At 47.3% G+C, this 25,652-nt stretch overlaps 10 protein-coding genes across 10 annotated transcripts; 2 read left to right on the top strand and 8 right to left on the bottom strand.

Annotated features, from left to right (window-relative positions):
• Positions 1 to 29: 29 nt before the first annotated feature.
• Positions 30 to 2,742, top strand: BU24DRAFT_417149 (uncharacterized protein). Its single transcript, XM_033526642.1, has 5 exons — positions 30 to 236; positions 289 to 673; positions 786 to 2,313; positions 2,395 to 2,564; positions 2,616 to 2,742. Exons 1-5 carry the CDS (start codon positions 148 to 150, stop codon positions 2,691 to 2,693), a joined length of 2,250 nt encoding a protein of 749 aa, XP_033389847.1. The 5' UTR covers positions 30 to 147; the 3' UTR covers positions 2,694 to 2,742.
• Positions 2,743 to 4,994: 2,252 nt separating this feature from the next.
• Positions 4,995 to 6,344, bottom strand: BU24DRAFT_417147 (S-adenosyl-L-methionine-dependent methyltransferase). Its single transcript, XM_033526641.1, has one exon. The coding sequence runs from the start codon at positions 6,011 to 6,013 to the stop codon at positions 5,399 to 5,401; it is 615 nt and encodes a 204-aa protein (XP_033389846.1). The 5' UTR covers positions 6,014 to 6,344; the 3' UTR covers positions 4,995 to 5,398.
• A 606-nt stretch (positions 6,345 to 6,950) lies between these two features.
• Positions 6,951 to 8,798, bottom strand: BU24DRAFT_417145 (uncharacterized protein). The gene is made up of 7 exons (XM_033526640.1): positions 8,455 to 8,798; positions 8,364 to 8,400; positions 8,176 to 8,309; positions 7,793 to 8,125; positions 7,668 to 7,735; positions 7,536 to 7,618; positions 6,951 to 7,480 (listed from the first exon to the last, which is right to left on the bottom strand). Exons 1-7 carry the CDS (start codon positions 8,614 to 8,616, stop codon positions 7,143 to 7,145), a joined length of 1,155 nt encoding a protein of 384 aa, XP_033389845.1. The 5' UTR covers positions 8,617 to 8,798; the 3' UTR covers positions 6,951 to 7,142.
• A 1,900-nt stretch (positions 8,799 to 10,698) lies between these two features.
• On the bottom strand, positions 10,699 to 11,059 carry BU24DRAFT_457483 (uncharacterized protein; the record flags this gene model as incomplete). Its single annotated transcript, XM_033531545.1, has 3 exons — positions 10,699 to 10,745; positions 10,799 to 10,936; positions 10,984 to 11,059. The coding sequence occupies 3 exons, from the start codon at positions 11,057 to 11,059 to the stop codon at positions 10,699 to 10,701; spliced, it is 261 nt and encodes an 86-aa protein (XP_033389844.1).
• Positions 11,060 to 12,011: 952 nt separating this feature from the next.
• On the top strand, positions 12,012 to 13,518 carry BU24DRAFT_417143 (uncharacterized protein). The gene is made up of 5 exons (XM_033526639.1): positions 12,012 to 12,488; positions 12,541 to 12,660; positions 12,716 to 12,861; positions 12,915 to 12,999; positions 13,062 to 13,518. Exons 1-5 carry the CDS (start codon positions 12,269 to 12,271, stop codon positions 13,286 to 13,288), a joined length of 798 nt encoding a protein of 265 aa, XP_033389843.1. The 5' UTR covers positions 12,012 to 12,268; the 3' UTR covers positions 13,289 to 13,518.
• On the bottom strand, positions 12,921 to 14,571 carry BU24DRAFT_470280 (NAD(P)-binding protein; the record flags this gene model as incomplete). The annotated part of the gene is made up of 5 exons (XM_033532662.1): positions 12,921 to 13,455; positions 13,518 to 13,670; positions 13,727 to 13,970; positions 14,040 to 14,136; positions 14,240 to 14,571. 5 exons carry the CDS (start codon positions 14,569 to 14,571, stop codon positions 13,343 to 13,345), a joined length of 939 nt encoding a protein of 312 aa, XP_033389842.1. The 3' UTR covers positions 12,921 to 13,342.
• Positions 14,572 to 15,002: 431 nt separating this feature from the next.
• BU24DRAFT_470275 (sugar transporter STL1) lies at positions 15,003 to 17,149 on the bottom strand (the record flags this gene model as incomplete). Its single annotated transcript, XM_033532661.1, has 6 exons — positions 16,763 to 17,149; positions 16,350 to 16,700; positions 15,917 to 16,294; positions 15,752 to 15,864; positions 15,416 to 15,701; positions 15,003 to 15,346 (listed from the first exon to the last, which is right to left on the bottom strand). The coding sequence occupies exons 1-6, from the start codon at positions 16,857 to 16,859 to the stop codon at positions 15,003 to 15,005; spliced, it is 1,569 nt and encodes a 522-aa protein (XP_033389841.1). The 5' UTR covers positions 16,860 to 17,149.
• Positions 17,150 to 17,283: 134 nt separating this feature from the next.
• Positions 17,284 to 17,751, bottom strand: BU24DRAFT_417142 (uncharacterized protein). The gene has a single exon (XM_033526638.1). It carries the CDS (start codon positions 17,615 to 17,617, stop codon positions 17,432 to 17,434), a length of 186 nt encoding a protein of 61 aa, XP_033389840.1. The 5' UTR covers positions 17,618 to 17,751; the 3' UTR covers positions 17,284 to 17,431.
• Positions 17,752 to 18,577: 826 nt separating this feature from the next.
• On the bottom strand, positions 18,578 to 19,714 carry BU24DRAFT_339068 (WD-repeat protein-like protein pop3; the record flags this gene model as incomplete). Its single annotated transcript, XM_033523162.1, has 4 exons — positions 18,578 to 19,018; positions 19,076 to 19,571; positions 19,622 to 19,643; positions 19,693 to 19,714. 4 exons carry the CDS (start codon positions 19,712 to 19,714, stop codon positions 18,578 to 18,580), a joined length of 981 nt encoding a protein of 326 aa, XP_033389839.1.
• A 1,750-nt stretch (positions 19,715 to 21,464) lies between these two features.
• On the bottom strand, positions 21,465 to 23,729 carry BU24DRAFT_21699 (protein phosphatase-like protein 2c). Its single transcript, XM_033522012.1, has 7 exons — positions 23,389 to 23,729; positions 22,897 to 23,209; positions 22,765 to 22,838; positions 22,633 to 22,717; positions 22,373 to 22,579; positions 22,059 to 22,319; positions 21,465 to 21,987 (listed from the first exon to the last, which is right to left on the bottom strand). The coding sequence occupies exons 1-7, from the start codon at positions 23,422 to 23,424 to the stop codon at positions 21,587 to 21,589; spliced, it is 1,377 nt and encodes a 458-aa protein (XP_033389838.1). The 5' UTR covers positions 23,425 to 23,729; the 3' UTR covers positions 21,465 to 21,586.
• Between the last annotated feature and the right edge of the window lie 1,923 nt (positions 23,730 to 25,652).

Here is a 25,652-nt window from a genome sequence, read left to right as displayed (position 1 = left end):
CAACAAGTCATGCTCTTCTTCCCATTCATATCTACCTGAAGCTTCTCGACAAAAGGCCCAGGCTGAGTGTGACGTCCAACGTCCCGGACCCACGAACCAGCCGAGAAAGACCTGGAAACATACCGTCGCAAGCCTACAGATGCCATCATGAGCACAGAAATGCCACATCGTGTGGTACCTCCTAGTCGAAGACGGGATAAGCCAATCTTGTCGTGCAACCTGTGTCGACGACGCAAGTAAGCGTGTCTGCACGATAGAATAATATCACCTACTCACGGGAGATTGTAGACTAAAGTGTGACCGACAGCAGCCATGCAAAACATGCGTAGATCGGGGGTTGTCGCTCTCATGCACGTACACCCGCAACGTTCCGCCTGCGCATGAGCCTAAACCTCACAATGTTCATGATAGGATCGACCAGCTTGAGAAGCTTGTTACCTCACTGATGAGTGCAAAGTCAGCAAATGGAGATGATCCTATGAAAGCAACTGAACACCGATCCAATCATGATTCGTATCCCATTTCGGGAAGTTCCACGCATACACCCTACGAGCAAAGTCCCAGTGCGGATAGCACAGAGCCCGAAGTTGCAGGTGTTCACGAGACTATGAAGTTAGACCAGGAAGGAACTAGATATCAGAATAGTAGCCATTGGTCTAGTATCCTGGATGGGGTAAGTCACCATGTCAGAAGCTGTCGCTATAATCATGCACTGAATAGATGTATTTCCTTGTGATCTCCTTCTAGTTGCCTTGATTCATTGACCGACCTCTGACTCCTCCTAGATTTCTGAATTGAGAGAGCAATTGGATCAAATTCCAACAACGCCTCGACCTCAAAACCCTGTATTGTCCGAGATCCCCGGCCCTGACCTATTTTTCGGACAACAGCGACATGCAAGCCGCAATGAGATATTAGCGGCAATTCCCCCAAAGGCCGAATGTGACGTTCTCCTGGAGACTTACTTTGCTTCGATGGAGTTGGCTCCAAATTTGATCCACAGACAGACATTTGAAAGAGAGTATGCCGAGTTTTGGGAACGTCCAACAGAAATGCCCCCTATGTGGCTTGCGCTTCTATTCACAGTATTTGTCCTTGCCGTTCGCTTTCAATGGGTCCTTGATGCAAGTGGCATGCAAGTGCACGAACTTGCAGATGCTCCGGTACGCTCGGTGCGTATGGATTTCTATCGCGAAAAAGTTGTCCAATGCCTTATCTTGGGGAATTACGGGAAATGTCCCCCGTACACCATCGAGGCCCTTTTACAGTATTTCGTGACTGAATACTTCAGGTCACAAGACAGCCAATTCGGAACATGGATGCTTGTTGGTGTAATTGTTCGAGTTGCCTTCCGAATGGGTTATCACAGAGATCCATCCAGATTTTCGAACATCTCTGTCTTCAAGGCGGAAATGCGACGAAGAATATGGGTCATGATCTTACAAGTCGACTTGATGTCATCATCGCAGATGGGCTTACCACGGATGATCCAAAGCAACATGCACGACGTAATGGAGCCTCGTAATCTGGAAGAAGATGATTTATATGAAGGCATGGAAGTACTTCCTCCCTCGCGTCCGGTCACAGAAAGTACGCCAATGCTTCACGCGCTGTTGAGAAATAAATTACTTCAAGTCTTCTCCCGCATTCTTGATCTCACAAGTTTGAGCTCCCAGCCATCGTACCAAGATATCATAGAAACAGATGCTTCGTTGCACGCCGTGTACGAGGATATGCCATCGTCGATGAAGCCATTCCGGTTCCATGACGCCAATCCAGAAGACCCAGATATAGCCAAACGCCGCCGCTTTCTCGGGCTGAACTTCTTGAAGGCGACTTTGATGCTCCATAGGCCATATCATTTGGCTGGTCGAACGGATCCGAAGTATGCACGATCGCGCATGCTATGTGTGGACTCGGCACTAGAAATATTGGAACTTCAACAGCTCATAGATCGCGAGGCAAAGCAATCGACCGACAGATTATGGAAATCGAAGTGGCATCTTTGGACAATCAGCTGGAGACTTTCTGCGATTGTCAACCAGGACTTTCTCCTCGCCACCACCATACTGTCACTTGATCTCGACACAGACATAGCAAATCCTATGCCAGACCCTGATCCAAATAGCCCTCCTAGGCAGCGCTTCAAGACGGGGCAGCCTTCTCGGGCAGAGGTAATTGATGCTTTGAAAGGCGCTTACAGCATATGGCTTAGATCCAGTGCAACCTCAAGGGAGGCCCAAAGAGTTGCTGCGGCCGTGAGACTTGTCCTCGGAAAAGCAGGCACCTCCGTAGAGCCCGATCCCAATCTAGGTATGAGCTGCGCTAGACATGATATTTGACAAAGCTTCCCTCAACTACCATACCATTGACAGTATACTAATCTGGTAGTAGTTGACTATGGTACACCAATTTCACAATTTGATTTCAATAACTTCGCAACTCAGTCAACCTCGAATTACAATCAACCAACGGAGCCAAATACGTCATTTTACGGTTGGGAAAATGCAAATTTCAATCCACCACTATTCGATGGGGATATCGACATTCATGGATTCGATTGGGTTAGTAAATTCCGCATCCCCCAATGACTGAATGAAGCCTGATAATGACAGCGCGGCTTGGAGATGGACTTTACTCCGTTTGAGAATAAAAGCCAAGTGTTTGGTCCGCCATTAGAGAGACAAATGTAGATATATCCCTTATTGTATTATAGCCACAATGTATCCATGACAATTCTGCAAAGTTGCTGTGACTTGGAAAATGGAGAGTAGAACAATGATCGAAAGAGCAGACCCTTCCTTTATGACGTGAACAGTCGAAGAACCGAATCAATTCTATAAAAGCAATTAGATGCAATTGAGGCCCAGTACAAGTGCAAAGGGTAGTGGCATCCGGGTGAGAATCATGGTGCTTTTAATTCATTCCAATTTGGCATTCGATCACCTGCTAAGCTGTCAAATGAGAATCAAGCGATTTCAATGGACTTTCGAGCCTAATTAGGAAGAAACATGCGGAATAGAAAACCATCAATAATTGCTCAATTCAAATCCCCGGATTGAGGTTAATGTGATTCACCACTTCTAATTCATTATATAAAGAAGGCACATGGTCAACGAAGACCTCAACATAGTTCCTGAACCACCACTTCCTTGCGCTCACTCCCAACTTTTTTCAATGTTCTTGGTAATGTATCTTATTATACTCGATCTTGAATCTTACTAAGCTCAGATTTTACATGACCCGAGCAACCCTCTTTCTGGCCGCTTACCTGGAAACATAACGCCTCCGTGCATGAATTTCGATACCCGATTACATCCATGGAAAACTGGTTTCTGAACGTCTTTCACCATTGCCGAGGGAGTAGACCAGAACAAAAACGTGGACCTTGTTATTGGATTCGGCGTATGCACCCGCAAGGGACAGGATGATCTAGTTCTATGCGGGCAGTATGAGACTTGTTCTGCATGTGGCAATTGAATGTGGAAGTTGTGGGCAAACAATGGATACTTTGTGCGGCAAGGCATTTCGCTTTTGGCGCGCGACGCGTCCTGCACGTTGAAGAACAGGTGCTGAGGGCATTCGAAGCGTCTGAATATCGAATGTTTGCGTGTTCGTGGCCACATCGGCAGGTTCACGGATCTCATCTCTGCGGTCTACACATAATTACTTTCAATTGCTGATATACAGCCATTGCGGGCATGGTTGCTATCGACCGTCGGATCTCAGTCGCTTACAATCCGATGCCGCCCAAGGCCACAGCCCACACTCAACCCTACTTATGCTGGTGATATTATCGGAACACCACATGCTCTCACCGGACAAACGCCCGCTCCCGAAAGTTGGATGTTACGGTGTTCCTTGCCATTGACGACTAAGTGGGACCGAGGAGACCTGCATCCGTAGTTACCCACCCGCCTCCACCTTCGACAACAAGATGCCCCGCAGGATTTCTGGAAAGCATGAAAACATCATCGAAAGAGTTGGGGCGTTGGTAACCATACCTGGCGATGCCACACCTCATGTGGAGAGGTCCCAGAAATTACCTCCTCAGCCTAGATCCTACCCCTCGACTATATGAAACAATAACTTACGGATCCAGCAAGAGAGGCAATATTGCTGTACTCTGTGAAATACCATAGACACCGCTCAGCTGAAAAAGACGCAATTGTGCCATTGTCCATGGGGAATGCGGGGTGTCATGCATGTAATTCCACATGTGCCCGGTACAGGTAGGAAACGATGCAAACCATAGTTTGTTGAGGGCTCTCACATGCAGGCGGCGGGGTAGGGAATGAATTGCGTGATTCCTCTATATTCGACTTTGATAGGATCTATCTGAAGGCCTGAGTGAGCCTTTTGCAACCCTTTGGAATGATTCCCCTCCCCCACTTTTCAATTGTGGAAACCGGCGAGCGATGAACAACGGGTTGTCCTCTACTTTCTCCGCAGCGCTCTATGCGCTCCGCTCCATCTCGACGTGGCTACCGGTCCCACATCTAGAGCTCGTCTCGTACCGATGATATAAGCCAAGATGGTTCTAAGGTAGAAAGCGACTTAGTGGGAAAGGGTTGCCGTACGGATTACCTCGTACAATATGGGGCGTAGTGGATGCGTTGAGGAGAGATGGGATGGGGAGATGGATGCCGCCAGAATTAGCTGCCGTCCGTGCGGATCACCACTAGTACCCTCCCTTCCCATCTACTTAGACACTCTAGAGTGCAACTTTGAGTGTCACCGGTCTGTGAGTGCCCAGGAAGGTAATTGTACTTACTTACAAGTCACCGTGTCAAGACTGTCAGACCAGCAAATACTAAGCCAAAGAGGTCCCGCGTGTGCGTGGCGTGGGTGAGAAGAGGGGAAGCTTGTCGCGCGTAGAACATTATGCATATTAGACAGCATGACATAGAGTCAGTCGCGTAGGTAGCTGAAAGCATTCAAGAAATAGGGTACATTGTTACTGCCGTTACCCGAGTTTGAGAGCTGTTTGATTGATTGTAACTATGGATGGGGCGCATTTGTGGATACTGCTTGTGCTATCTAACCACTTCAAGTCATCTCGGGGCTCATCACTCTGCCTGGTCGCTCTAACTGGCGTGAAGCACTTCAAGTACAACTCTCTAAGCTGGTAGATCTAGGGAATTGCGGACACACACTCTCTCGCGCCTCTTTGTACGAGAGTCTCTTTGCGGAGGCATGCGCGACTCAACATGACGGCTGTTTTAGAAGAGATGTAGAGTGTCATGGAAGAAAAGGAAATGAAAAGGAGAGAGTATTTAGCAAACAGTTGCCGAGTAAGAGAAGTTCTCCCTCACGACCTCTGGAGAATGTTTCACCTGCTGGTCACCGAGCTTGTGTTCTTTGAAAGAAAAAGAACAGAGCTGACCTCTGCGCCATCTCACAACGCCTTCAGGATCACAATGCGGGCATCCTGTCCTCTGCGGTAGGGATTCACATCTTTGGACACCAACTCGACCTGCCCTTGTTTGATCAGACGGTCAACCTCAGCCTCGAAGCCTTTGGCCTCCCAGAGCTGAGGGAGAATCGTAGCAACGATGATTCCATTCGGCTTCGTGATCCGAGCAAATTCCCTGAGCGAAGGCACTGGCCCAACATGGCCATTGGTCAGGGTGCCTACACAGACGACTGCTTCGTACGAATTGTCTGGCTTGTTGATATCCTCAGAAAGGTCGGCGAGATCAAGGTTTCTGTATGCGCCATTCCTTGCTGCAACCTTTAGCATGCCTTCGCTTAGATCAATGCCATCAACAACTTTTGCGCCGAGCTTCTTGAGTTCAAAACCAACGATGCCGCTGCCACAGCCAGCATCAAGAATGTTTCCGGAGATCTGGCCATGCTGGGCTGTGGCGGCGGCACAAAGACGAGGTGCAACATATTGCTCCTCGACCATATGAGTATCATACTGCTCTGCCCACTCGTCGTAGGTGCTTCGCATCTCATCCAAGCTGGATGTAGCGTATGATCGACGGATATAAGCGTTGTCCAATGCCATGTTGAAAGGCGCTGTTCAGATTGAAAAGGTGCTTCTGGGGAGAAAAGGCGCTTTGGTATGGGTGAGGGTAACGCGGTTCAAATTCAATTTTGATCAAACGAAATGGACAGCTGGGTTGATGCCAAAGAATTATCACTTCTGTTCGTAAGAGAGTGTTGTAAGGTTTGAGCAATGGAGAAATAAGGGCCTCTGTCGTGTATATATATTCGTTTCTCACCACACCCCTACGTCACTTGTATCCACTGTGTCTTTCGGCAGATATCGAGCAGTAAATCTCGAGAAGTATAGAGCAAGTCTCTGGGTCAGTGATACTGTGGTTTTGTAAGGCAAATCCACCACTGCATGGCCGGAATTCCGGATAGGAGGACCACGCATAGGGTACGTGGGGAGTCCAATCCATGGTTACGGGATCATAGATTGGCTACCCGTCTTACCTTTCGATTCTCGTACGTGATTGAATTGTATATCATTAATATTTTCACGTGGGTTTCAAGAAGCATTTATGGAGTACTTATTGGAAGAGATCGAGGCAAGGATATACTAGGTGGACCCTGTCAGGCTTTTCGCATATCATCTGTAATCAGGGAATCTTACAACGCCTGTTTGCCTAATACAGAAATCTAACTGTAAATCAGAGGTGGGGTTTATGCTGTAACAAATTCCGTAACTTTGTATGATTTCAGGTAACATATCGCGCATTCTTAAACCTGCAACATGTAGTAGAATGTAACCTATAATAGACGCATTTGTTAATCTCTAATCGACCGTTGATACTAGCCTCAAGAACTCCTGAAATCAAGGCTAGAGAGTTGTCATCTAGCTACAACGTTGATCGGGGAAGAGGTTGAAATCACCATAGCACAAATGCTTTCTACTTGTGTGCGCTAATCCTTAGAAAAGAGAATCGTGTAAAGGTTTTGATGTCATTATCGATGGAGGTTACTCTACCCAAAGCTATTAATCTTTGTAGATTCTGCAATTTGTATCCGATCTGGGGATCGTGGGGCACAGATCATCGCAGTAAAATCATGTCGCGTTTCTGAAGTGGACCTCGTTCATTGTATTAACACTATCCGTACCCGTTACCTTGCTGCATAAATCCTTGTTCGTCGTCCATTTTCACGCGCTCCTATACGGAGCGCGCTTCATGATACTTGTAATACTCCGCCGAAATATCGACACTCTTGGAACTTTCAGCCTCGGAATACCAATCCTTAGGGGGTGTTTTGGGTGGAATATCCTTATCCGAAGCCAATGCATCAAGGGACGCAGTGCTTGCATTCTTGTCGCCCCGCGAGAAGCCCAAGAATGATGAAAGCGAAGGGATGTTCAGCTTATTTCGCGCGCTGTTCAAGGCAGAGTCCAACGAATAAGTATTGATCAGACTCCTCAAGGTGGGAATGCAGGCTGCGAGTAGGCCCACGGTTACCTCGAGATAGTTCCAGAAGAGAAAGGTTGTGACAAGTACTGATTAAACAGTTAGCTTTGCTTCAGTAGAATACAATATTACACAGGAGCTTACAAGTGACGTCCAGGTCAAGGTTGTCATTCTGAGTTGCCTGCCAGAGGCACCAAATCATACGAATAACCGACGCAACAACGGCGCTGTATTTGAGTCAACAAACTACACAAGTACAAAACGCGGTCTACTCACAATGATCCTAAAGCAAAGACAAATGACATGGCGATCTTGCTTGTAACAGGCATATGTAATTTCCAGACCTATCACAATCAGCCAAACTTGGAACTTGATAATTTCAGTTCGCACACTTCACTTACTCCAGGTAGAGGTAGCAACAAGATAACTAGATCGCAAGCAAAGTCTGATATAGCAAGTGCATTCAGGATCTTGTTGAAGTCGCCGCACTCAAACATGATCATCATAGAGTTCATCCACCACGTGTCGAAGTGGACGCCGCAAGCGAACAAGTATCGGAACCAAAATGCAATGGTCCACATGACGACGATTGCTATCATCGCCCATATGCAAACGTTGACAACATCTTTGTAGTCGCGTCTGGCTATAACAAAGATTCGTTGATAGAAAAAAAGAATGCTGAGTTTTGTAAGGCCCAGGGCCGGAATAGAAAGAAGGAAGAAAACCCATTCATCCTATGTGATAAAGTTAGACGGAGAATGCTTTATTTATGTGGTATACATACGCGCTTTGCGATGACCATCTTGCTGTTGAATTCTTCCCATGTTGTTCGAGGAAGTAGTAGATCACGCTTTTCGGGGATATCGTAGAACTCCTTTGGCAAAGCAGTCGCATATCCGAATACATGCATAGCGACACCTAATTGTTCTCGTTAGTTGTGTACTGAAATGCTCATTAATTGGTCCTACATACCGTGTATGAGGACCACTGCCAGTCCAATATTGAGAAGCTGGATATCATTAGGCGCGCGTTTAACATCATGAATTGGCATGGGCTTTCAAACCATCGCAGGGACTGTAAGCCAGTCATCTACCATCACTTTCTGCTTCTTCCTCCTCCGCGCAAGAAATCGAAGGCCAACTGCAACGACGTTCAGAATAGCCAGCACGATGGTGACAGGGAGAATAATCTTAGGCGACTGTGTCGCCATCAACATGCCACCCATAATGAATGGAAGTTCTAAGGGTCGAGACCCTCCGTCTAGTTGATTGGAGAATTCGTGCAATAGAATATCATGGGGCAAGGTATATTGCATATATATAAGAGGTTTGCGGTACTCCAGCTTTCGCGCATGTCGTGAAAGGCTGCACGCCGAAGACCCGATAAGTTCCCACGCGGTGCGCCACGTGCGATGGGGACAAAGTGGATCCATCCCACTGCACATTCATGGCTTCGGGGTTGAAGTTATTCACTATCTCCAAAATTTAGGAACGTTGACTTCGAAACCCGGCGCTAGGGCGCGATGTGAGGACAGCTCGTATCGATATGGGCTTCGCTTGCAGTTTTTAGATGACGAAGGCGGACAGGGGGTTTGCACAGTCCCCGGAATTCCCAACTGATTGGCACAACCTTTTTCCTACACTCATAATTCATCTCTAGCATCCATCCATATGCGATATGCGATATGTGTCGATCTACTGGACCAAGTTTTCCAAGGGTGTGAGATTGTCCCAAGAGTTTTCAGTAGCATACCGTGGCAACCTTGCAAAGATCGCACTCATAAGCGTGTCCAATTTCCTCAACTCTATCTCATTGCCGACTCAGTAGAAACTCCGGACAAGTCTGTAAAATGAGTTCAGATACGAGATGTAAATGCAAGAACGGCTGCACAGTCCCTTCCCGGCGATCTCCACACAGACGCAATCTGGGGCTCAGGCCTATCGTTTGAGATTCTCACATCCTCCAGAGCAAACAACCATCCTGGTACGGACATTGTTCTCTCTCGTTGTTTCAGCTTAGCCTAGTCGACGTCGATTCATTTCGCAATGCAGCCCAGCCTTCAGGTTAACTCAGACCTGGCCATGGAGTCTCGAAGGATTCCCATAGTCCCCTGACAAATTGGTAAACTAGCATCAAGCTCGATGGGGCAGTTTCAAGAGCGTGGCGCAACGGTACGCAACGGTAGACATACGCTCACTATTTCACTATTGACCAGCGCGCCATCTATTTTGAGAATTCACTTGCCAGGGATGTTACAATATCAGCCTAGATGGAGAGTATCTTTTAGCGAATCGATTTTCGGCGAGGACTCACGCACCATTGATCCACTACGTCCATGAATGACCAGTCGCCAGCTTACAAACTATTGAATCTGTAGACTTATCACAAATATGCTCTCCTCGAATGATATTTACCCACCCGGGTATAGCTAAGCGACCTGATGCAGCTCGGTCAATATACACCAATGGGTATCCTGCTTTTACAGGTGTGCCAGGAGGATATGTCCCTGATTTAGTGGCGCCGTCAATGGATATAGATTGTTTCGACATTGTAGCTCGAGATAGAGCAATAATAAAATGACTACATTCTTGGGGGGCGGAGTTTGAGGCATTTCATTGTTACCAATAAAAGTCAGTCCACATACTGTAGATTCACCAGTCTGAAGTGGGCCCGAAGGTGATGTGGCTCCAATGCAAAGTCCAGACAGTCCGTGCGAAATTGATAGACTACTTTGCCAGGAATGGTAGATAGAAATAGATAAAGTGATAATTGAAGAGATAGATAGGACGGCCCTAGCTGAGAGTGGGGGTAATATGTAACTGATACCTTGCATGCATCAATACACTGTTGGGCAGGTCACAGCTTTACATTCTGCACTCTTTCTGCTTTTTCAGAGTGCGATCGCTAATTATTGAGTATGTGAGATAAGATTTATGATTAATTGTCGGAGGTATGATGCTACTGTTCGTTATATTACTCAATTGATAACACTGTTGTATATTTAGTGTGGCCTGTGGATACTTTCTATGTACGAACAAACATCGAACTTTGCAAACTCGCCACTTTGCATCTGTCCAATCTAATATTGAGACCAGTAAGCAAACGATTAATTGCTAAGGCAGCGAATGACAAGTTCGCAATAGAAAATTCTTAGCTTTGGCGTGGATATAGATATAGCTGTTGACAAATACTGGTCACGCAATATAAAGACATTCTTTGAGATGTTATGTACAAACAATGATTATTGAACAATAATATATACAAGAATTCAGGTATCACTAAAGCATATTAACAGACTTCCCCATATTTAGAAAACGCATCGCTTTGCCTGGATAGTTCCCTTAGGACGAGCCACTAAAATAAAAGTTAGTGGACTGAATTTGTATGATTAGGAAGAGCAGGCATACTGAACGCCGGGCAGTCGGTAGCCTCCTCGGACCATTTACCGCCATTCTCATCAGTGACTTCGGGTTCAGTCTCAGGGGCAGATGTGGCAGTGGCTAGTGCTAGGATGGAGCTTGTGGCGGTAGGCTCCGCGACAGCCGCTGGACAATTGTTAGGATGTGTAGGCCTAATGCATTGAAGAACGTACCTTGAGCGACGGGGGCAGCTCCCACAAAGCTGGAGAGGCCAACGGCCAGGGTGACGGCGATCAAGTTGAAGCGCATTTTGGAAGCGTTGGTGATTTGGTGGATATTGGATTGATGTGAATTGAGATTTAGGATATAGAAAGCGTGTAGGTGTTTGGGGCTCTGGATGCTAGATAGATAATTGTAGTGGACCTAGAGCGCTCTTTATCTTTGGTTTCATTTCGTTCCTGATGATTGTCCCCTCCCTTTCTTTGCGCATCTAGAGGGATCGGCACTTCCCGTGAAGCGACCGTCTCGGTGACCTCCAGAAGTGGCCCAATAGTGTTATCAAGTCTTTCTAAATCCACGTGGAGAACTAGGTCGAACCTAGGTGGCGCTCTCCACAGCGGATTTGTAGTGCGGACATTGCGATGCTTGGACGCTGGATGGCGTGAAGGCACTCGACAGGGCAGGCTCAGTGGGGCTGGTTGACGACGTGACATGCGCATCAACTTGTACCAGGATTTCGGATTCGATGAAAATGGCGAAGGGCCTTCTACTCATTTGATCGTCATTGAATCGATGTATCGTAACAATGTGAATGTTGATGGACGTACCATAGACTTGCGTAACTGGACTATTACTTTACAGGCGCAAGTGGCCCCAGGTATACTCGACCATCTAGGCAATTCTTTACATTCGGTTGCCGACTATGATGCAAGATAGAACCACCAGTCCCATATTTCCAAGAACCGTTGGGGACCCTTTTAATTCTCGCTTCGTTTTGTCAATAGTGAAAGCATGACATGTTCCCCGGGACTTGATGAAACGGTGACTGCACGTGGGTTGGTTTTCCTTGACTGGCCAATTGTAGGCTTCATCAACCTCGAACGCCACAATATTGTCATCGTTGTTCCCCACCGTGCGGTTTGATCGCCGGCTCTAGCTGGAAACAGGATCCCTGAAGCGACATGAATACGAACGAGGTTCTTCGTAGGAATCTATTAGGCCCGGCATGTTTTGACCTTTAGTCTACAATGCTGCTGCTGCTTCTTAACGGACGCCAGGCTCGTTTCGACAAGTCTACTGGCTGTTCGGGGACCTAGGAACACTTTAGTATGGTGAACGTTCCCAAACTTCTGTTGGTGCCTTGCATGTCAGACCACTCCCCAGGTAATTGACCAACATCAAATGCACTTGGCGGGGAAGTAGATATATCATTCATTACCAAGAGGTCGTTGTTGCGCTCCGACGTCTAATTCGAGATTCAAGTGCACATTCTCCATAGGCTTTCCCATGCGACTCAACATGGACAAAGTAGAGAAGGAGAGTCTTCTATCAGAAACGCATAGAGCCGCGGAGGGTGACTTGGACCTGTACACACGAATCCGCAAAAGATCGATCCGTGAATCTGCGTGGTTCATCACATACTTATTTGTGTTGCACGTTACACTCCTTCTCGTCGGTCTGGCTTTATGGCAATCGCGCCTTGCGCTGACTTCAGAGACGATACCAACACAACATTGGAGTAAGCTTTCCTTCATGACATATCAATCACCTAACTGTACTGATTACATCAGAACCGTTGTCTGTCGGAAGAGTGACCAGCGAAGAACATTCCGTGGACCACAGTAGGCACAGCAAGTATTCAGGACCTCCCAACGACGAGAACAACAAAGCTTGGGAAGATCTTATCCAGCGTACGTAACACTCTCTGCTTTTCATTTACTCGCAACTGACATATCTGTTGCATAGCAACTTTCTTCGGAGCCACCGAGAAGGAGCTTGTGGCAGGGAATGAAACCGTCGATGACGCTGTCAGAATCGCCCCTGCAGACAAGCCTTCGGAATCGAATGAGTATCTCGCAGCTTTAGGTGTTTATCACGAACTGCATTGCCTTGTAAGTTTCGTGGCAAATCTTTCTTGATTAGGAAATGTACTGACGCGCGTAAGCGACAACTGCGAATGCATCTTTACCGCGATGTATATTATGAAAACCTCACAGAAGCCAATGAGCGATGGTTTTTCGATCACCTCGGTGAGTTTTCATTGAAGGGCCCATAATGTCTTAGAGCGACTACTAAACATTGCTTGTGATAGATCACTGCATTGAAACGATTCGTCTTTCCATCATGTGCCAGGCAGATCTCAGTTTGTACACGTTTACATGGAAGACTTCGACTGACACTCGTCCCAAAGCGAAGTCCGCTTCAAAACGTCAATGTGTCAACTGGGATGAGGTACAGGGTTGGAGCATGAATAGGAAAATCTCCTTGTGGCCACGGCTGCTTCGATTGAATGGGAAGGAGGATGATATCCGACTTTAGTTGCTACCTACACCTGCATCTTCAATTACTTCATCTTCTTCCTTTCTTGTCTTACTATGGCTCATTACAATACCCATCCAGGAAATTTACTGTTAGCAAATTTCTCTTTTCTTTCAAGAGCGCTTCTCGTCCTTTTTCGAGCAATCTCGATATATCTTGCCTACAATCTATAGATGCATCAGCTTTTAATGAATAGGACAAGCGATAATAAATATGAAAATACTCTTACCAAGATAAAGCCCGCGAAGCTCCTTGCCTCTTCCCGAAGCCAAAAAAGCGCACGTCTGCCCGCACAGTGCTGGTTCATCTTTGAATAACTCCATGAAAAATTTCTCGTCTCTGACATCGCCATACTTTTCTAGCACATCCTGATCGGCACCGGCTGCGATAATATTTAGTATACCTTTTTCTTCTCATGTGCTTCAAAGATAAACTTACAGCCGCCCATTCCTGTCAGAACACCGCCAGGATGTAGTGCATAAAGATGAATCGCCGGATCCAATCCATCAAGCTCCATCTCCTTGTGCAGGGTATGCGTCGCCCGTATCAATGCGGCTTTCGATGTGACGTACCCCAATGTCATGGGAACGTCTACAGTCCCACTCCTCGATGCGATGTTGATAATACACCCGCTGCCTCTCTCACGGAATCGTGGGAGCAAGGCATGTATGGTTAACAGTGGCTTATTTCGATCGATTTTGTTAGACCCAGATCCAAACGCTAATTACAGAATACATAGTGGTATACATACTGCTTTGAAGTTGACTTCGATCTGTCGCCAGAACCCTTCGAACGTTGACATGATGAATGGTCGTTGATCCAATATACCAGCGTTGTTGACCAGAACACTGTAACATAAATCAGCCTCAATCCGCCATGCCTTCTCTTCTGCCTCTTTCTATTCCCTTCCCCGCCTTCTTTAAAATGTTAGGAATTAGCATCTTGACGTACTCGATTCCTCCGAAAGTCCGCTCAATCTCCCCAAAGGTTCTCTCTACCGCTTCCCCGTCGGTCACATCGCAAGCCCAACTCCCGACCTTCCCGCCATACTTCTCACACCTCGCTTTCGTTTCGCTATTCGCGTTGACCGTGAGGTCCAGTAAGGCAACAGTCGCACCCGACTGTGCTAGGGAATCTGCAATCGCAGCACCGATGCCACGGGCGCTTCCCGTCACGACTGCTACTTTACCTTCGTTGGCGGACTGGAGTGAGGCGGGGGTTATGGGGCCGTAGGGGTTGTGCTGCAGGGGGATCGTTGAATGGCCGAATTCGTTGGGGTCCATCGTTTAGTTATCGTGTGTAGGTGCTCGGATTTACTTATAAGCGGAAATTGGTCTTGGAGTGATGAAACAAAGGAATTGGGATAGTCTTGGTAGAACTGAGTTGAATCACACAATTATTGGATCCTTTTTTAAATCGGAGTAGGGATGATCCATTGTGGGGTTTGGGGAATGCTACAACATGCCCACAAGGGCAGGCATTGGAGTACTGGGGAAGGATGGGGAAGTTCAAATGCCCCACATGAGGCTCTTGTGGGGTATCTTAAGAAGTGTAAAGTAGTCTTATGAAGTAAAAGTGAGGAAAAGACATATGGATGAAGAATATGATATATTGTTTGTATTATCATCTACAAAATAGACATTCTCCCTGTATTTACGTTCATCTTGTAACCTCTTTTTGTTCAGATGTGGCAATGGGCCCTATGAGTGCACAATTATACCTTAGTCTCCACCATCTCGGTATCTAAACTGTTCTTTTTGTCGCCAAATCCACCCTCGTTTGCCGCAATTCTTTCGTCGGCTTCAATATACTCTGCCGGTCTATGCAGTTGGACAGCAAGCTTATTCCTGTGGATGAAGATGCCTGGCTTGGTTTCGAAGAAACGATCGATATCCTCTAGTGTGCGGTTTGCAGTTTCAGGATAGAAGAAGTATGTGATAGGAATAAAGGCGAAGCAAATTACTGCCCAGATGATCCAGAACTTGTAGCCCAGGTTGTCGATTCCAGGGAGGGTAACTTGCACGACCATGTAATTCATAATCCAGTTTGTGGACATTGCTGCGTCGACAGATGTTAGTCTGAGTACAAGATGGGGTGTTGAAAAACTGAGAATAAGGAGTAACGTACCCAACGAAGCTCCCTTGGTTCGCATCTCAAGGGCGTTAATTTCTGTGGGATATAGCCATGGAACACCGAGGACACCCATTCCGAAGCTGGCGAAGAACACAAAGAAGAAGGAGACTGCGACGATGCCAAGTTTGTACTCATCGCCGCCGTGTTCGGAGAGGCCTAGAGCAATGGAAATGACGATCCAACAGATGGAACAGGCGGCCGCGGAAGTCATCATGACCTTTCGACGGCCGTACCGTTCGATGACGAAGTAGGCCAAACAGGCGAAAATGAGGTAGTCAACCTGCACTGCATGAGAATCCAAATTTCATAAGAATAGAAGGGGCAACTTACACTACCAGCGGCAGCAAGAATACGCGAGAGAAGCTCCGAAATACCGAGGGCATTGATGAAGATGTAGCTCATGTAGTAACTTGTGACATTGATTCCGGAAATCTGGTTCATCGCTTTGCGAACATTAGGACATAGCACAATCACATCGAGTGTGAAGGTACATACCTTGCATCCATGCACCAAGAATCATGCGGCGAAGCACGCCAGGTGGCCCTTGTCCACTGAGAAGTTGGGCCCAAGTGTAAGTGTTAACATGTTCGCGATCCAGGATATCTTTGATAATGTTAAACTGAGCGACGACGCTTGGCGAATCGACTGTTGCGCCGTGCCCTTCAAGTGCTGCAAGAACCTCAAGCGCTTCTTCATTCTTTCCTTTCCTGATGAGTAGTCGAGGAGAGTCTGGAAGAAATGGACATAAGGCATAGATGCAAAGGGTAAAAAAGATCTGGAATGCCAATGGGAAACGCCATGCCACATCCTTAGGTGCAAAGGAGAAGCCGAGAGTCAACCAGTTCGAGATGGAGAAGCCAGTGATGCAGTTGGCTGCATACTTGTCAGTCAAACATGCATTGAAAATAATTCGAATCGTGTTGCTTACCCATCTGGATGATAACAAGCTTTCCTCTGCTGCTCATCTTACTTGTCTCGGCTTGCCATACACCTGCGGTAGCTGTATTCATACCTGTCCCCAGTCCGGCGACCACCCGTCCAACCATCATTTGTGGGACTGACCAGCATGCAGTCTGGATGATGGCGCCAATAGCAATCACGGTTGATCCGAGTATAATCTGTTTGGGACGACCGAGTATGTCACCCGTCCATATTGTCGACATGGCGCCGAGGAAACAGCCAATGTTGTAGACAGAGGTCATGACTCCCTGCATATTTGCGCTTGGATGGCCGAATGTTTCGAGGAAGTTTTTATTGATAATTACATTTCCGAATACACCTGAGAGACTGCATAAGTCCTGAATCCTAGTCGCGACTGGATTTGAAAGAAGGCGAGCATACCTTGATCGTAACCGTAGAATATCAGGACGGTACTAGCAGCGACGGAAATCCAGACCGTGAGGGCTTCTCCAGACCCACCAAGATACTTCCTCGCCATCTTGTCTTTAGTCTGTGTGTTTCAATTGAGGGTCCTCGCCAGTCGTGTTTGTTTGACGCAACACTCAAATGTGTCTACGTCAGATTGAGGTCGTACCAAATCGCGTAACGAGCCTGGGGATATGAGCGAATCGTCCAAAAGAAAACCGTCTCTGACCGGGGCCAGTACCACGTTATGAATGACAGCGAACTTTTCCAAAGATCTCCGTCTGGCATTGAATCATACGGGACCCCTCCCATTTATGCTTCTCCTCCACACCACACCATATCCTCAGTGCAGTCGATCCAGGAAACTAGTTCACCGAATCAACCTCGGATGAGGAGCCGCAAAGTGCACATCGCCAATCATCCAATGCACGTACGCATGCATGCTTTGCTTCAATACCAAGGTACCTATCACCCCATCGGAAACAGCATTTGCTCCCCTGCTCCATTGCCCCGGACTTCCTCCCCAGATTTCAAAACTTGCAATGCTATTATCTGGAACCCCCTCCACCCCCACTGAGCCAATGCACGCTTCCTTCCTTTATTTCCAAGTTCTACTCTGCGCAATGCTGATCGCCCCACAAAAGGTCATGATTTCATCCCAATTGTAGGATAGTCGAGCTCGTGTTTGTCCCTCGAGCACGGACGGTTTGCAGCAAAGGAAGTAAAGAAAGACGAATGACGATACTGCCTCGTTTCGCGGCAAAAAGTACGAAGGTACATTGTCGAGCCGGTGGTAGGTTTCCGGTTTTTCGGGATGCCTTTCTTAGACATGGCGCATGTGGGATACCAGGAAAGTATGCCGACAACAGGTATCTATCATACAGTAGTGCAAATGGCAGCACTTGCAGAGTAGGGCCCCCAGGAAACATAGTCCGCAAATTGCAGTAGTACGGGGAATAAGTGTGGGGGAAATGGAAATAAACCTTGGGCGAAACAGAAGGCGAAAAGCTGGGGAGAATCAAATGCTTGGTTCTCGGACGGAAAAGGTCCGCGTACTGGGCATGGGTACTGCAATGCGAAAGGAAGTCTTTTGCCGTTGGCGAGGGCGACGCCACTGACATCTTGTGGAGTCTTGGTTCATGAATCGCGGAGCCTCAAGGGTGCTTGTCTTGCAGCTCTTGAGTCTTGATTCACCAGAACAATTGAGTACTGTCATAATAAGAAGACGAGATTGTGAGCTGGCCGAACAATGAGTGCTGGTAAGATTCGAGATTTAACAATTAACGCACATATCCACCATATAAACCTGTCGCCGCGATTGATAGCCAATGCTTCTTCCTTGCCTCCAGTACCTGTGGATCGACCAAGCGAGCTTCTTGACCTTCCGGCCGTAATTTTGAGTTTATCAATATTGTGCCGCACTGGTTCTAATCATCCAATTAGACTGTGACGCTGTTGACTTATTCGGCCCGCATCTCTAGTGAGAGTTCCAATGGATGTTGACGACTTCCTCAATCGAGCAATACCGAACAAGGCATTAGTATACAGATAGATGCAGCTGCACCATTACACCCGTGTTGATGTGAAATTATGAACATTGCACCAAGCTAACACTCCTGGAAAGGTTATTCCCATAATTATAATAAACGCCAAACGCTCCTTTGCTCTTGTCCAGTACTCATCGTGCTTCCGAGTCAGTAAAAGTAACGCCACGCTAATGCAATTCAACAGCTCTGCCCAAAGTCTTGCCCAGATAGAACATGGAGCAGGATTGACAATCACTCCCTCCCCTCAGTTACCAACGGCCGTGTCATTTAACGCCACACATACCGCACCACGGTGATGGCCATTGTATTGCCTGATGATGCTCTGACTGTTCAGTTCCCATAACCGTGCGTAATGGTCGGAGCATGCAGTCACCAAGTATGCAGAATCGGCACTAAACGCGCAGTCCCAGACCCATCTCTGGTGTCCATGGAGAGTTGTCTCCAGTGGGAAAGCGTTTACATCGCGCTCTGCTGGAAGTCCGTCCTGAGCTGTCGCGTTGTGTGGTTGAGAGGTATCAACAGACCATATGCGCGCTGTGTGGTCGGCGGAGCAGGTAGCCAGATGTCGGACGTCTGGAGAGAGAAGGACGCGTGTTATGTAGGTGTGATGCGCGATGAATTTGCAGACAGGGACAAGCGAAGTTGCTTCACCACGCTGGACCATGCGCCAGACGTACACATTTCCCTACAAATATCATGTCAGTATGTAAGCAAACGCCCGTTCGCTTGCGGGGAGTCTTACAGCATTGTTTCCCGCGCATAGCATGGTACCATCGCTGGCAACAGTGACACTCGCAACGCTCACATCGTCCTCGGGTATCAACTGATGGCTGCATTTGTTTTCGCCCAAGTCCCATATTCGCACATTACCACCTCGATCGCAGGATATTAACTCTCCTTGATTTGGATGTATCACCACGTCATTGACAGGTACTCCGTGCATGTAATTCCTCTGAACGTTCCCGCTACGTGTGTCCCAAATTTTGACGGTGCCATCTTCAGACGATGTGACCATCCATTTCCCTTCGCAGTGGAACGCGACGCCCGTGATGTTACTTGTGTGCCCTTCAAAGTTTATCACTGCGTTCGGATTTGTGGATTTGATGTCGTAAAGCTTGACCGTATGGTGACCAGCGGCGGCCAAATAGCGCTTGTCGGGGGAGATGCAGAGGCGGTTTACTTGGGAGTCGGGATGGGGAATTGTGCGCGAGCAGATGCCAGAGAGGGCTTCCCAGAAGCTGTGATAGCATTAGCTCAACAATTCAACATCACCAAAAAGGTGGAATACCGGATAGTATGGTCATAGCCAGCTATAGATCGTCAGTGGATGGAGGGCCGGGCAAGTAGAGAGAGTATTACCGGTGCAGAGAATGACCGACATGGTCCCAGAACAGATCGTCGTATGTTTCAATGGCGTATAAACGCAAGCTTCTGTATTGCGAAGTCTATAATATGTCGATAATGAGGTAACACGTTGCTTGCGATTGCCATGTCCTGGAGAGTATGGGAATGAAGTTATCCCCACCAAAGCTTGGCGCGATGGCGGTCACCCAAAAGGGGATAGCTCCTTCATATGTATAATCATAAATATGACTTGCGTGTAATTTGAACAATGCGGTCCGAGGGTAGTGTATTTCGATAATATTGTATCAATGATGACCTTTAGGTTGAGCCTAGTTGGTTCATTGTCCAGTTCTGAATGGCGCCCGCTACCAATCAATTGGATGTATCTCATTTCGAATGAGATAGGTTAGACAAGGAAAGCGACAGTTTTATAAATCAGCGAACACATGAGTGCACACTTTCTCGCTTTCCCGTCTCGGCCATGAGATCAGGTATCGGCAGAAAGTAACTTGGGTAGGTAGTTACTCCGTAGACGGTGATCTTCGTTAAAAGCTGTCTCACCCAACGACCATCCCATTGGAACGACATACAATGCCTTCCACATTGGGGAAAGTGACAACTTCTGCTGCCACCTTGAAATCATATCTGGAAGCTTGGACAAAGCTTCAACATCGCGTATAATACCTTTTTCTTATGTTGACACATCATGCATTGGACATTGTGTAGTATCATCAGGATACTCATTTGCGGCAAAGCACAGTTCCAATATGGCGGCATTGAATTATCGGAACTCGATTTCGTCATCGCTCATTAATGACTTTGACGCTGACTTCTTGATGGTTCAGATACCATATAAATGTAGTTCATCGACCTTCAGGGGTCGATTTCATAGTCCAACACTAAGAAATAATTGTCGAAACCCAAACTGTTCACACTTGCCAAATGTCCAATCTCAAGAAGCCCGAACACAGAGTGCAATCAACACCACTATATGCACACTCTCAGCGCGAAAGCTGTTGGAAGGCTAGATTTTTTCAAATCTGCGTTGCTGATTGACTAAACAGGTTATAGGCACGAGAGTTGCTGCTTTCTGCCTATGAGTTCGAGATCGTAGGAAAGCAGGTACTGTGGTGAATTGGGCAATACATTGGCAATGTGAATCTAAATAACCAAGTGTGGTCATCAATGGGGAGAACTTATATTCTCGAATATATACTGCACGGAGCATGAGGGTACAGAGACCGTCACGAGTCTCAGTGCACTTACACTGTAACAACATCGCAGTATAGATCAAGTTGTAGATGTGCTCTCTGAAGAAGTGATGAGGCAATGCAAAAATTGTCTTGGCGGGCTGTCTAATCTACGAGATGATCCACTAAAAGGGACGCGGAACATGACGCAAAGGGATTCGGTGACGTTGATGCGGAACGTGTATAAAAAGCGAGGTTCATAGTCAGCATAGGTTGCGAGAGCGCCGAATGTTAGGTATATATTCGTTGTAAGGATTGGTGGAAGAAAACGAAGGGGGTGGATGGATCTGCTTGGTAGTATTTGCGTGGCAGTACATCTTCCTGGGCAGGAGATGATAGGCAGAGCGTTTTGGTAACTTGTCGTTCGTATACAATCAGAGGGAGATGCGTTCATGATCATGGTTCGGTCATTCATGCATCTGAGAATGTTGGCTCGTGATAAGTGCGTTTGTGTGTGTTGTATCCTTGGACGGTAGAAGAACAAGATAAAAGAATTCGTCGCTTCCCGTCAATAGCATAGTCCCTTTCTCATCAACATATCTTCCCTATCATGACAAATGACGTGTAGTGGAACAATTAGAAACCCCGAGCCTGGTCCAAGAAAAGAATTCCACTCTAAAACAATCCAGCGATACGGGAGCGCTTAACAACCAGACAACTCACTTGTTGCTCTTTCCCTCCGCGCTAGATCCAGGTACTATCTTCTCTGGCACAGTTGTGTCCTTGGCCGGCGTCTCGGACTTTTCGGTGTTGACGGACGAGGGAGATTCAGTGGCTTCTTGAGTGTTGCTAGATTTGGAGCTTGGGCCGGGGGTCTCTTCGCGTGCAGTCCGGGAATTGTCTTTGGCGTCAGTCTTCTCTGGCTCCGAGTCTTTGTCTTCATCATCTTGATCGAACATTTCACTGTCGGGCGCTTCGGTCGATATTTCAGTGCCATCTCCAAGTAGAATGATGCGGCCTCCCATGCCGTTGTTGGGGCGGAAGCGTTGGTCGAGATCCATATCGATGTCATCAGCTGAATCATCATTGTTGTGGTGGACTCCGGGACCCCGGAATTCGGCTATAGGATGTATTAGAACAAGCTGCACTATTCGCCCGACTCAGCGGGTGAGGGAGAATTCTCAGACTTGCCATACTCTGGCGGAGCGCAAGGACCCTCCCCATTTGCGACCCTCTTAGCGATATCCTCGTACCACTGCTCCTTCGTGCGGCCCTGAAGCAATCCGACAATAACCATGGTCATATTGTCACAGCCAACACCACCTGTGTCGCTGTTTGACGCCAAACAGTTGTCCATCATGTTCTCGCAAATAGCCGCAAGATCCTGCTTTGCCACGATACCGCGTCTTACGAACTCGATGACTGCTTGGGATGATTGGCAATCCCAGATTCCTGAAGTTTTTGTTAGTGTATAGTTCGTAGATGGTGTGAAGGACTGTTCGCACCATCACAAGCAAGGACGACGAATTCATCATCCTCAGTGATATCATGTATCTCGACATCCGGGTATGCCGTGACGATTTGCTGCTCAGGGGGGAGCTCGGCGCTCTTTTTGAACTCGAAATCGCCTATTGCGCGGGATAGCGCAAGGTTGCCGTTAACGCGGCCGAAATCCACGAAACCTCCGGCGGCTTGGATACGCGCCTTCTCAGCTGGAAAATAATTAGTGCCAGACAGACGTTGAGTAGACTCTTGTTTTGCCAACCTTCATTCTGGGGCTTGTGGTCGTAGGACAGTGGCTTAGCCCGTCCCTTGATGCCCAGGACAGTTCGGGAATCTCCAGCGTTTGCCTGTAACGATGAGTAGTTGCCGGGTAGCGCATAATGACTGAACATACCACCCAGATTTTGTCCTTGGAAATAACACCAACTGACGCAGTGCAGCCCGAGACTTCCTCTTCGTATTTAGGGTCTGTCATATGTGAGTCAGCCATGGTGCGATCACCAGATGATCTTTCCCCAAAACCTACCGCTCAGGATTGCTCTATCGGTGGCGAGAAACCCATCCTGCAGAGCCTTTTTTATGTCTCTCTCCTTGAATGCCTCCTGCTTTGCCACGATTTCGTGCAAATGGTCTCCAGTGTATATAGCAACTTTATCACCTCCGTGACCATCGTAAACACCAAAGAAACTTAATCGCTTGTCTTCGGGAATCGACTTCTCATCCTCGCCGTTAGCGTGGTATTTCAGGACAGCTGCGTGGGCGTCCTCCATGCTGATTCGCCAGCCCTGCATCGAGGACACGCCAAAGATGAGGGAGTCGCTGGCGCCATTCTCTGATTTCTGTAAAATTGCAACAGTCAGTATAAGCATAGACTCAAGGCGAAGTGAAAAACATGCAAAATCCAGGCTGCAGACGGCGGTTGCCAAGGTGAGAGAATGTCGATGCCGACGCGGTCGTGCGGGGGCGGGGGAGCGAGTGTAATGTTTGTAAGAGAGAGAGGGAATTGCGCGCAATATACCTTTTCGACCACCGGCTCCGAAAGAGTCTGACCCATGATGTCCTGGGGCTAAGAGGACCCTGAGGCGATAAGTTTGTGAGAGGGGTAAGGTTTTGGAGCGCGGAATGCTTCGTGGGTATGTATCTGCGATGGTGCAATGTAGTGTGGGGTTGTTCGGAAAACGAGATGGACGAGGACGGAGGGGGAGAACACTGGCGGAGAATGATCGCGAGGGTATCAAAAAAATTAGGGAAGAGGAAGGAGAGAGAGGAGGGAGAAGTTTTGGAGCCGCACGACAGGCGACAAAGATTGAAGGTTTAGGGTAGAGATTGAGAGAGAGAGAGAGATTGGGAAGTGTCGTGTGGTCGTGGAGTGGAAGGTCGAGAGCCATGACGGTTGGCCGTTCATCTTGCGCTAATCCCCTTATGGCTCTAGCGTCACGCTTGCTATAAAATTGCCAATTCACGAGACGTGATGGTGAAGATTGTTTGTTACACTACGGAGGTACTACAAGCAACAAAGTACGATACAATGTTTCGCTTCTTCCATTTTCAAGTACATTTTTTATTGTTATTATTACTGTACCATTAATCGTATTATATCACTATTTCGAACTCTAGCATCATCACAGATCAATGTCACGCTTCACGACAAAACTAGGTATTCACCATCTATCATTGACCCTCGCCAAAAGTAGGAGGGAGGTTATGGCAGAACCCTTTAATAATGATAGATATACGAGGTATACTCACGCATTATTCTCGTCCGTTCCCGTGTCCGTATCTCAAATTTTCAGGTGCCGGTTTGCCCTACACTACGTGGTGCAGTTTAGTGGCTGTGATGTCCTAGTCGAGTCGAAAGAACTGCCTGGGCCCCTAATGATTCGCTTCATCAGGACATGATCAGCTTGATACAACTAACCAATGACACCTCGGTATTACACGAGAATAACACTTGGGGATGTCGGTAGCCGCCAAACGCATCAGGGTCGCGAGACGATGCCCGGGAGACTCTGACTCTGCTATGGCATCACTATGAGAGAGTCGCGGTATAGATCATCAACTTCTAAATAGGAGTTCCACTCCATCTCGCTGTTTTCCATTAAGGAATGACTATGTACATACATACGTCCGGAAGGTACTCTATAAGGACTCTGGAGTACCGTGTAACTAATCCACCCCATGATAGCAGCCGCACGTGACTGACGAACTGGGTCTTTCGTTCCCACAACCCTACGCCCCACCCGTTCGCTGCCTCTACAGTCGTGTCTACAATACAAAGTACCTGATGGGTGAAATCTTAGGTGCCCGCGCATGCGAAAAGTCGTATTCAGAGGTCGTTGTTGCGCCATCAAGTCAGCAACACAAACCATCATCGAGTATTCTCATATTCCTCGCTTTCGAACTTTCGTACAAAGAGCAATGGATTCAACCAGCGGCACAATCCATACTTACAACTTATTCCATATCACAGACTTGTCAACTTTTGTCCTTAACTGTTTGCCTCTTTGTCTTGACGAGCCACGACCCGCATTCACGTGCACATTCAATATCATTTGCATTGCTTGTCTTGTTCATACTTGTGATTTAGCCAGGCGCCACATTGAAACGCCACGGCTGCGATCTAACAAAGGTTCTATGAATAGATCAAACGATCAAGAACCCACCCAACGCGATGCCTTGCTTATCTCTTCCCATTAATTGATACATCAGGTTCAAGTAGTTTTGACATCGTGCGATCATGTTATTATGAGAAGTAATAATAATAATTTCTTGTACGCGGTATTCGGTGTCGAGAGACCAAATTGCAAGCGAAGCACGATTTACCACAAATGGTGTACGGAGCATATGGTCCATATAGATACCAACTATAGGGTATACATATGGGTTAAGAATAAGAAACATACTGAACAAACCGGTTTACTGCCCGCAAACGGGACACTGACTTTACAAAATATTCATAACGAAAGATCCTGGTCGCAGGCATTGCCAGCACTGTTTTAGACGTGAGAGGCATGCACGATACATCTTGCTCTCACATGGACTTGACTTAAGGGTAACTGGATGAGTATTTAAGACAATGGTCTAGTTGCCTAGAAACCTTACAACGTCGTTCTTCGCAGCATCCTTTTATTATCACCAATTAATCAACCTCGCTGCACTAGTGCAAACGGGATTAAATTAACGATGTGCTCAGGGCCTCAGATCAAGTAGATCTTATCCGATACTTATATAATTCAGGGCTGAAATTGTGGGCTCTTAATGGTGTTTCGGAATCAAATTGTA

Source organism: Aaosphaeria arxii (assembly GCF_010015735.1).
Source record: "Aaosphaeria arxii CBS 175.79 unplaced genomic scaffold BU24scaffold_1, whole genome shotgun sequence".
Lineage (NCBI taxonomy): Eukaryota > Fungi > Ascomycota > Dothideomycetes > Pleosporales > Aaosphaeria > Aaosphaeria arxii.
The sequence above is the reverse complement of the archived record's forward strand: the minus strand, read 5'-3'. Positions and strand labels throughout refer to the sequence as shown.

Coding starts and splice junctions, on each gene's coding strand:
- BU24DRAFT_417149 (XM_033526642.1), top strand. CDS start 148: ATGAGCACAGAAATGCCACATCGTGTGGTACCTCCTAGTCGAAGACGG. Junction 237..288: donor AACCTGTGTCGACGACGCAA/GTAAGCGTGTCT, acceptor GGGAGATTGTAG/ACTAAAGTGTGACCGACAGC. Junction 2,314..2,394: donor AGAGCCCGATCCCAATCTAG/GTATGAGCTGCG, acceptor ATCTGGTAGTAG/TTGACTATGGTACACCAATT.
- BU24DRAFT_417142 (XM_033526638.1), bottom strand. CDS start 17,617: ATGTCTAAGAAAGGCATCCCGAAAAACCGGAAACCTACCACCGGCTCG.
- BU24DRAFT_417147 (XM_033526641.1), bottom strand. CDS start 6,013: ATGGCATTGGACAACGCTTATATCCGTCGATCATACGCTACATCCAGC.
- BU24DRAFT_21699 (XM_033522012.1), bottom strand. CDS start 23,424: ATGGGTCAGACTCTTTCGGAGCCGGTGGTCGAAAAG. Junction 22,320..22,372: donor CGTCGTCCTTGCTTGTGATG/GTGCGAACAGTC, acceptor CAAAAACTTCAG/GAATCTGGGATTGCCAATCA. Junction 21,988..22,058: donor TTGCGCTCCGCCAGAGTATG/GCAAGTCTGAGA, acceptor TACATCCTATAG/CCGAATTCCGGGGTCCCGGA.
- BU24DRAFT_417143 (XM_033526639.1), top strand. CDS start 12,269: ATGGACAAAGTAGAGAAGGAGAGTCTTCTATCAGAAACGCATAGAGCC. Junction 12,489..12,540: donor GATACCAACACAACATTGGA/GTAAGCTTTCCT, acceptor TGATTACATCAG/AACCGTTGTCTGTCGGAAGA. Junction 12,661..12,715: donor TTGGGAAGATCTTATCCAGC/GTACGTAACACT, acceptor TCTGTTGCATAG/CAACTTTCTTCGGAGCCACC.
- BU24DRAFT_417145 (XM_033526640.1), bottom strand. CDS start 8,616: ATGGGTGGCATGTTGATGGCGACACAGTCGCCTAAGATTATTCTCCCT. Junction 8,310..8,363: donor GGCAGTGGTCCTCATACACG/GTATGTAGGACC, acceptor GAGAACAATTAG/GTGTCGCTATGCATGTATTC. Junction 8,126..8,175: donor AGATGGTCATCGCAAAGCGC/GTATGTATACCA, acceptor TTTATCACATAG/GATGAATGGGTTTTCTTCCT.